This window comes from Cicer arietinum, chromosome 4 (genome assembly GCF_000331145.2).
Source record: "Cicer arietinum cultivar CDC Frontier isolate Library 1 chromosome 4, Cicar.CDCFrontier_v2.0, whole genome shotgun sequence".
Taxonomy (NCBI): domain Eukaryota; kingdom Viridiplantae; phylum Streptophyta; class Magnoliopsida; order Fabales; family Fabaceae; genus Cicer; species Cicer arietinum.
The window spans coordinates 53,954,865-53,965,996 of NC_021163.2; the positions used below are offsets into that span (position 1 = coordinate 53,954,865).

General features: G+C 27.9%; 1 protein-coding gene across 1 annotated transcript in view; it reads right to left on the bottom strand.

The window, feature by feature from the left end:
* Positions 1 to 10,370: 10,370 nt before the first annotated feature.
* Positions 10,371 to 11,132, bottom strand: part of LOC101513344 (protein SRG1-like) — a 7,711-nt gene continuing 6,949 nt past the window's right edge. The window contains exon 4 of the mRNA XM_073367162.1: positions 10,371 to 10,809. Within this exon, the coding sequence (XP_073223263.1) occupies positions 10,786 to 10,809 (24 nt within the window). The 3' untranslated portion in view covers positions 10,371 to 10,785. The remainder of the gene's footprint in view (positions 10,810 to 11,132) is intronic.

Here is an 11,132-nt window from a genome sequence, read left to right on the forward strand (position 1 = left end):
TTTATTTTGGCTGACTTATATCGCAATTCTAGCCAAAAGATCAACGTGTAGAATTCTAAAGTTTGTTTTCTCTAAAAATTTGTAGGGGCATATTTAGTAGGGGCGAACAAAATTCAGTTCTAAATTAGAACTGTTTGAAAATTGAACCGAATCGGCTTTCAGTTTGAAAAAATTGAACCAAACCGATTTACAGTTCAAAAAACCGAACCAAACTGTTTTATAAACTGGTGAACCAATTTATTACTTTGAACCAAATCAAATTTATTTAACTTAGCTTTTTTGTTCATATAGGCTAAATTTTACATAATTACCTTTAATTACTTCTAAAAAACAAATTCAGTTCTAGTTTGTTGAACTAAAAACCAGTTCAGTTCAGTTTTTTTGAACTGAAAATTGGTTCGATTTAGTTTTTTTGAACTGAAAACCGGTTCGGTTTGGTTCTTATTTTAAAAAATCAATCCGAAAACAGTTTGGTTCTCAATTTTTATAAATCAATTCAATTCAAAAACAGTTCGGTTCAGTTCAGTTCAACAGTTTGGTTCAGATCAGTTCAACAGTTTGGTTCAGTTTTTGGTTTTTTTTTAACACCTATAATACTTAGGTGTTCCTTGGATCTATCAACGGGTCTCGGAAAACACATTCTCCTTTATCTTAGATAGACATAGATCTAAACTCACGAATTGAAAAGATAATTATCCTTCATTTGTGGGTAGAGTCACTCTTGCTCAATCATCTATGTTTAGCATTTTTGCTTACGTGATGCAAATCATGTCAACTCCTAGTTCTATTTGTGATGAAGTTGAGAGATTATGTCGCAACTGAACATAGAACGTGTCATTTGATTTTTTGCGAAACAATTTACACTTTAAAGCAGGAAGGAGGACTTTTGCTTCAAGAATCTCAAAGTCCTTAACCAGGCCTACATGACCAAACTAGCTTGGCAATTGGTTGCTGACAAGGACTTATTTTGGGTTCAATTAGCCCGAGCCGAACATCCCTCTTATCCAACAATGCAATATTGCCTCTAATAGTTGGAGAAATATTTGTAAAATGTGATTCAATATCGAAAATAATGTGAGTTATTCGCAATGGTCATTTTACTAAATTTTAGAAGGAGCATTCGACACTAAAATTTAAAAAGCTTGATGACTCAATAATTAAACATAGAGATGTTCACCATTTGATTCAATTTGTATAACATTTAAAAATAAAAAACTAAATCCGATCTTAATTAGTATTATAAAGTTACTTTAAAGAAATAAATTTGAAATAAAATATAATATAATATTTAATATACTAAAAATTAACCTTACGAAATAATATTAATGAATTATATTTAAAATATATGCAATTGTAAGAAAAATATATTAAATTAAATAAGTATTATTGATAAAAATTAATATTAACAAATAATAGATTAATTTAATATCTAATAATAAGAATTAAAATTGATATTATATATGTAATTTGGATTTGTTTTAAATATTGAATCCGAAATCTAATTCGATCTGCACGGTTTTTATATGAAAAAAAAAAAATTAAACACATTTAATAATATTCGATTTTGTGCGATTTTTTATTTTTTATTTTTTTTATTGATTTGCGTTTTTTATTGATTGGTATGTGAACACCCCTACCTAAATCCATTCCAACTAGGAAATATGAGTTTCTCGTGTCAAGCTACACCTAAATCCATTACAAATTTGAATTGAAGTAAACTACAACAAATTCTATTTGAGTCGATTTGTGAGAAAATTCTATCTTTGAAGCCTCCATTCAACGATTCTCCATATTTCTCTATTTGGCTTTGAGCCACTGAAGGCCAATTTATCTCAAAAACCAACTCTTAACAAATGCTAAGAGATGCCATAGAGACATGGCATGCGAAGACCTTTGCATGCATTGCCTCTATGCACTTAAGATCTTTATGCACATTGTGAGAACTTTGAAAAGTTTGAAACTCTTTGGTTTTCTTTCAAAGTACAATGATGGAGAATGATATGTGACATTACATTTCTAACCAGGTTGACTTTAGTCATAACTCTTTGATCAAGTTTTAGTCCGGTTTAGAAGCGTAATTTTGATTAATCATCATCACAAAGTGTAACACCCAGATTTTTAACAACGAGAGTGTATTGTTTTTATAAAAAAAAACAACGGACACTTTTGGATAAAATATTCATAATCGTACTTTAATTTAAATTATAGTAAACTATTTAAATTATAAAATTCTTTTTCAAAAGTGACGATTAGAACCATTGGTTCATTATATAAAATGATTTCGACACAACGGACTTACCTACAACTGAACAATTCACATTGACCAAAAGAAATCACGATTATTTCAAATACATAAATTCCATTACGCAAACAAACACTTCAATAAGGAAGGGAGAATAAATAAAATTCTTAAATAAAACCCTAAGCTAATTATTAACTCTAAATAGGGATGATAGGGTATTGAGGATTCACAGGTGGCATCAAGCCTCATTGCATTCGACTGCCAATCCAAATCACCGCTCAATCACATCATCGACGTTATGGCAATTCCCGTACGATTCAAAACTCTAAAAACCTGAGACGTAAGCCCGACCCACAATAATAGTAGAGGGTCACGATCTAAAAACAACATACATACAAAAATACAAAGGACAGAAGCATAACATGACATGACATCAATTGATAAACAAACATGCATATAAATATTATCATATAGCAAACATGACTCACGTGTCAAGCACCTTAATGCAATGCTTATATGTCAATGCACATGATTCCAGACTTTTCAAACCCTCATTGAGGGGAGTAAATCGTAAATGTACCGCCTCTCACAGACCAATGTTAATTACCGAGGTGCCACCTATCACAGATCAGTACGATTTACTAGAGTGCAGTTTATCACAAACCTACATTACAAATAAATCCTCATAAGGATAAGATAGACCAATCAACTCATGGAACTATCCCATGGCCCATCACGGTCACCACTAATTATGAAATGCATGAGGATACTCTAACTCTTTCACAACAATCATTATGTAAATGTAGCTATTAAAAGACTCTCCTTTTCATACTCATTACACACTAATAATTTTGCATACTTTTCACAGAGCATACTCAAAACACATTCTCATCAATAAAATTCATAACACATATGTCATCAATTATGAATACGTAATCACATCAAATGATACACACTCAACATTCAAGCATATATAATATCGTTAGAAAGTCTCCTTACCTCGACAGTGCTTTATTACACAAACAACTTACGCTACGCCAGTATAACCTATCTAACGATTCAAATGACATTTTTCAATTTCCTTGTACCTTAAACCAATCAATTAATTTAATCAATACAAGTTTCTAAGCCAACCTCCAAATGAACCCTAGGTTCGTCCACTATCCAAATCAATTAGGGTTTGACCCTTTTCTTTGGTTCCCTAACTTTAAAAAGACTTTGGCTTAAGTACTTTAACAAAAACAAATTTCAAAATACTTATGCCACACTTTGAAAATTTCGAAATAGTTTTTCAAACTTATTAAAGTTGAACTCAGATCTTTGTCTTAAACAAATATTTTCTTAACAAAATCAATCAAAGACAAACATATTCACACGGTTTTAAAATTTCGATTAAGTCACCAATCAACTTCATAAATTTCAACACTTTAAATAGTAGAAGGTTTGTATCAAGAAATCATATAAAAAAAACTCAGATACTAAGTGTTCCAATATTATTAAAAATTAAGATTCTTTCAATTTGACATTTTCAAACCTTAATCTTTATTAACTATGCTTTGCATATAAACTTTCACACAAAAACCACATTTTCTCATCAACACAATATTTCCAAGTTCACAATTTTCTTTTAAGATTCAAACTAAAATATTCATTCCTAATAAAACCACGTATCAAAGCCCAAAATTATAATTCATCATTGTATTTCAAAACACCTAAATACTTCAACCTTGAATTTTAGCATAAAGTCAACATCTTTACTATAAAAATCAAAACTTTCAACTTTAAAACTTAAGATTGAAACTTTGTTCATAAAATGAATATTTCTCTTTCAAACCATTTTGATATACAAAGTTTGAATTTTTTTTATATGAAATGTTCTCAAAGTCATGAAGTTTGAAACTTTATTTCTCAAAATTAAATATCTTCATAAAAATTGAAAATTTAATATTAAAGACTAAAATTTGTTTTTGTTGTAACTATAAATATGGAAACTTTGTTTTCACCAAAATTTAAAAGATATAAACTTTAACACCTTAATCACAAAACCAACTTAGAACTAACATTTAGCAATATTTTGAAAATTTTGTGTATATTTATACAACTCGGTTAAAATTCATTTTACTCATCGAAGTATTTTTTTAAAATTTTTCAATTCCAAATCTAGTTTAAAAATCTTAAATAATCAATGACAACAAATCATATAGTTTGAAACTTTAAACGACTCCAAATTTTAATTTATATCACTATTAGGAGAACTTTTTTCTAACGTCTTTAAAGTTCATAAAATATCTACGGCTCAAACACTTTTGAATTAAAACAATCCACAACAATTTGTTTACCACTTTATTTCAAAACTTATTTCAAAAATTTTGCCATGACCTTTTTGTTTCTATCTCTTTTCCTTAAAACTTCCAAGCCAACAAACATAAAATTTTCAGAGTGCCCTCACCGCTAACTCGGTGTCAATAGTCTCAATTCTTTTTTGAGACTCAAAGAACTAATTACATAAACATAAAAACTTATAAAACAATTCCTTCAAAAATATTCACTGCAAAATTTTCATTTTCTCAATTTTACTTTGAAGCATACTAACTCAATTAAACCTTTCACTTCTCATGTCATAACACTTAAAATCAAACAATCTCACTTCCCAAATATATGAATTTTCTACTAAAACATCAATTAAATGAAATTTGATATTTTTCCTAACTTTGACATCCCTAACAATTTAATAAAAATTTTAACTTAAAATCAAACTCATTTACTTTTGAAACCAAATCTTATTTGATCATTAACCACATTATTGTGACTTATTTTGCTTAGTATCAAGACACAACTTTCTTTTATTTATTATTTTCTTTTACACAAAATAAAATAAAATTATAAACACACGGTAGAACAAAGAAAAACCAAAGAAATGAAAGTATCCTGTTCCTCACTACATACACAGTTTTGAATAGGATAATAAAGAGTTTTGTTGATTTTAACTTTAACTACAATAATAATAATACAAGACCAAAAATTTGTAAAAAAACTAAATTACTTTCATGTTACCTTCATCATATACATACACAATTTTATATAAAAAAAAAGATTGGAGAAAATTATTTTTACCTGATCAACAAAATAACTCACAAGCATCCCTTAGTAGAGAAGAAAAATTTGTCTTCCAAAAATTTCTTCAATTAAAAGTTGGATTAAGGAGGAAAATTGAGGTTTGTGTTCATTAATCAAAACACCAACATCCTTATGTTGTTTGTTTGTGTTTTAAGAAAAATAAAATAAAAGAAGAAGAAGTAAGAGAGAGGGAGCATCCGTGGAGGGGAAGTGATTTTTTTTGTTTTTTGTTTTTTGTTTTCCTTTTAAAAAACTAACAAAAGGTGAAAATTGGTCACCCATATTGGATCCATATTGGATTATAATAATAGGATTTAATCCTAACCACCCATTCCTCTAAATATTTTACTAACTTTTTATTAAATAAATATATTCTAAATATTTAAAAATTATCTATCCCGCCGCAACTCAACTCGTAGATAAATCTAGTCGTCAGTTCAAACTCGTAAAATATTTACCAATAGTTATAATTACGACATAAATAATTTGAGTATGAAAATAATCAAATTTAATAATATTCGCTAAAAATATATTACCCAGAAATAAATCAAGTCTCAATAACTCAAGAACTTGAATAAGAAATTTCATCGAAATCAAGTATATTTTAAACTTTGAAAGCGGCAAAATTTTCTGCCGATTTCAAACGCTGAGAAAATTTAGTGTCGGATTTTGACTATTTTTACACGTAGACTAAATAAAAATATTTCACCTGTGAATATATTTTTGGTACTTTTATTCATAAATAAAAGGAACTAATATACTCAACAACACATTTTAATTACAAAACTAAACTAAATATACTTAATTAATAATTCATTTACTACGGGTCTTACACAAAGCATGAGTTAAATTCCTTGTAGGTGTTATGAAGATGAACATTGACGATGTTGACACCCATATTGATGGCTCATCGACTTGTGGAGGAATCCTATGCAACCTTAATGACAAGTTCATTAGTGGTTTCTATGCAAAGTTACATCTAGTAGCTATCTATTTTTTAAAATTTGAACTTTTCTCAAATGGTGTTTCATTGGTTCATAATAAAGGTATTTCTAATGTTATTTTTGAAATTGACTCATTAACCCTCCTCTTCATGATCAATAAAGTCTATATTCAATTTACTATCTTATTTATCCTCTTCAAATAGATTATCTATATATTGCACAAAATGACTGGACCTACTCCCTTAGATATTCTCTAAGAGAAACCAAGAGATGTGCTCAACTTGATCACAAAAGATATTCTCTAAGAGAAACCAAGAGATGTGCTCAACTTGATCACAATAGTCCTTTTTTTTTTTGTTCAAACCGTATATTCACATTTTCCTTTGTTAGGTTTTTTTTTTTTCTATGTATTATGCTAAAAGTTAAAATTCTCAACTTTCGTTTTAGTTATATAATTCATTTTCAATAAAAACAAGAAAAGAAATTAACTAATCTTTACCGAAAATAATGTACACATCCTTATTGTATGTTTTTTACTCTGACATCCTTATTGTAAAATTGTGTTACATATAAACTTAATGATATGTTTTATTAGGAGGTATCCAATATATTTTTTGCTTTTTTAAAATCAAAATACTATGTATTAAACATTACCCAAAGCACAAGAGTATTGGAAGTGTTAAAAAATATTTAAAAAAATAGTTTACGTCGATCATAATAAGAGATGATGTTCAATGCTAAAACGAAGGGCAAAAGCACCCACAATCAAAGATGGCGACAAGGGTCATTCATACTTAAAGAAGATATTGAATTATTTCATCGGTGAATTAAAAAAACTTGTTGATTTTGCTTTGAGCAATGATCATGATAACAATTTCACACGCTCCACAAGTTGAGACACAACACTTTCCTTTTGATTAAAAATTCAATGATTTCGATGCTTTTCAAAAAGTCCAACCACAAGCCAACTAGACTATCTGAAATTTTTGTCTTAATTTTTTGTTGGTACATAATAGGCCCTCAAATTGTTGAAATGAGGAAGAACACAATTTATGCAAAGTACTTTGGACCTCCAACCACCTTAATAGATATGACCATACTTTTGAATTTCTAACATTGAAAAGATAAATGTTGCATTACGATAACTCTTAGATATAAGAGTTATTAAACAAATTTGAATAATAATTTGTTTGTCTTTTGAGTAAGAGTTATTATAATTTTAGTTTTAAATCTAGGAATTATGTTTTTTAATTTTGATGTCATTTATTTTGTCTTTTAGAAAAATTAATGCTTGGTGTATGACTTTGAAGAAAGAAGATTTGAAGAAATGTTTAAGAATCAAAATGTTATAGGAAATTGTTGCAGTAAGTTGTGCATCAGATTGGTGAGCAACAATGCAGACATATTTGTGTGGGTCTTAGATGCATTCATAATTTATTCAAAGGCTCTCGAACACTCCAATGTTAAGATATGTTAAAAGGAAATGTAGTTGAACTACTTTTATCTTATTGGGATATGGAAGTACAAGGGAAAAGGGAGAGGGAGAGATAGTTGTCCTATAAAAGGAAGACAAACATTGAATCAAAGGCAGTGAAAATCATATCTAAAAATCAGAACCCTAGCTGCCATGTTCTTTTTGGTTTTAATCATCCACCATTGAAGCTTTTGTATGAAGGGTTCTTGCTCAAAAAAGCAAACTTGCAATCAATTTGAAGGATGAACTGTTATAAGTGCTACATTCAACTTGTGATTTTCATCTTTGAGTCATCATCTTTGTAATTACTTAAGCTACAATGTTATCCTTACTATTGTATTTCATTTCCATGTTAGAGCAAAAGCTCATTATGAGCTAAACTACTTTAAGTTAAAGATTTATGAAGTATCGAATGGTGTTTGAGGTTTAAGATGTTTATAGCATGTTTGCATTATTTATTCAAGTGATGTCCTTAATTAAATCTGAATATGATCACTTTAGATTTATTGCTAGTTTTTTAACTTGGAAAAGGAAGAAAAAAAATGAATTTATTTAATATGGATTAAGTCAAGATTCTTAGACAAGTGGTTGATATGAAATATTAGGAATAATATTTAAGTTCAAAGAACCAAACATGTACTAAACATTGTAGCATGGTTGGACATGAACATGAACATATGAATGACATGAACATGAACATATGAATGACATTAATACACTTGAAAACTATGATGATATAGTTGGAAACCCCTTGGGGTCACTTTTTTCATAATACTACAAACATGTTTTAGCAATTTAGAATCACTGAATAAGTTTAATCTTGATTATATCCTTAAGTTGTTTCTATACTCTAATTTTTAGATATTTGATTAATTACTCAAACTTCCAACTTTTAGATATATTTTATTTTAACCTGTCAATCAAAAAATGTTACTTTTTTATTTTATTTTCTGACAGACAATTTGAATGTGTTAAAAAAAATATCAAAATTAATTATATAAACAATACTCATGAAAAAATCTTTATTTATACTATGTGTATTTGGCCGTATATATTTGCAAATTTAAAATTATGCAATGCATTGTTTCCTCTTTTTTCCAACCTTCAGCATACCAAATGTGGTTGATAATTAATACATCACGCTTCTCCAAATTGACCTTTGTAGCCATTTAGCCGTAGGACGCTCATATAACAGTGTCACTTTGAGAAGAGCTAGTTTGTTCCATATAAACTTATAACATGGTGAACCATGTCCGTTATTTAAACTATTAAAAATCTTATTTGACGATGGTTCATGAGATGCATATGAAAGACATTATCGTAATGGTAGTGGCTCACAAGTTATGTATATGAAAGGTATCTTAGTGGCTTATATAAAAGGTCATAGTTTTTATATACATTAATAATAATAAATATTCAATATATTCTTAACTGTAGAATGTTAATAAATAAGTTATTAGTTTATAAATTTTTCATTTAATATTTCTATAGACATTATCTATAGTGGAAGAGTAAAAATTTAAAAGAACCAATAAACTTCTCCTCTTTGCAACAATGACTGGATGTAATTATTTCTATTTTATTTTATGAAAAGTAAAGAGATATTAGTAAATCTTTTTACAAATAAAATAATATTTAGCCTCCAAATCCCTTTCTCTCTACTCACTAGCTACGAAAACAATATATATCTCATTTGACCCATTAACTTTTTCATTATATATAAATTGTGGCTCTTCTAACTAGAAAGTCTTTTTTTAAAGATTCCAGAACTACCGTGTCCACATAATAATAATCTATATAGGCAAACCCATGTATTGAAATGACATATTGCCAATTTTACAATTGACCACAAAAATTGTTTCTACTACCAAAAAATTGTTCCCATTGACTCCCACCAACCAACAAATTCTTGTGAAAATTTATTTTAAAACCAATTATTATGAACTCAAATAGTAAAAAATTGGCTTTGACAGATCTTACATTTCTCCAAATTTTTTTCCCAATATGTATCCGGTGATATATTGTCAAATTATATTGAATAAGTTTCACAATATATATATACAATCTATATAAAGTAAGCTTTGAATTAATATGAATAAAAATGTTAATTTTATAAATATTTTCATACAAATGAAATTATTATATTAAAAAATAAATTTGGAAAATCAGTCACAAAGTTAGTGACCAAATCGTAAATTAATTAGTGAATATTTTTAATAAAATAAAATAAATAGTGAATTTTTTATAGTATTAATCTTTTGGTATCAAACAATAAAAAAATGTTGGTATCTTTTTCTTTTACGGTATAAGTTAAGTCATTTCATTAATAATAATGTAATAGATTAATAAAATGATTTAATTTGATACCATAAAAGAAAAAAAGTAATATTTTTTGTTTGTTTGCAAAACTAATATATGTATTTGAAACAAATAAATCAAGAATTTTATTATGCTTCCGAGTCTCACGATACATTTGACCGTTTTATGTATATTAAAAAAATATGATAAATAAAATAAAGAGAGTTATGATTTTACTCTATTACTTCTATTAATTGTTGGTGTATAATATTATCTTAAATAAAAAATTGAGAATAAGAATTTGTAAATAATGTATATTGTATTAATAAAAGAGTATAACGGCCTTTTTAAAACAATTTTCTTTTTTACAAATTGTAGGACAGAAAAATTATTATTTGTCAAAGTTTTACTTAAATTTTCATTTTTCCCATTAACCACAACCTCACAAGCAAATTAAACTCGAGAAGCTAGTCTTTGAAGTCTTCATTTTGGATCCTCAAAACATCATTTATGAATGATTTCCCATTATGCTTGGGGGAAAGATATCCCTTGTAGAAATCTGCTACCCCAATTGTTTTGAACAATGCTGGTGTTTCTGGAGTTATAAGAGTTGTAGCTGGGCCTATATTTCCACACCATTCTGGGCCATAAAATGTGGCTATAGATAGCCTCTCTTTTTGTGAGTTCACTATAGCTCGGTGTGTAGTGCTCTAATATATACCATTTGTCATTACCTGTCATAAAAGTAATGTTCCAAGATATAATAGGATATATATACAACATTGTGGAGATATATATCAATTTAGGTCACTCCTTAATTAGAAGTTTGATAAAAAAAATTTAAGACATTTTGGCTCCTCTTTAATCATAGGTATGCATTTAATATATTTATTTTTAGCTTGTTCAAAATACATACAGTTCTGAAGAAAATTAGTGTGTTTATATAGGCTAGAGTAGACCACAATATATGTAGTCTAATCGAAAGATGGGTTAGGCTAGTTTAATATGGTTTTGTAATATATCTTAATGGGTGTTGGAAAAAATAATAGATAATTAG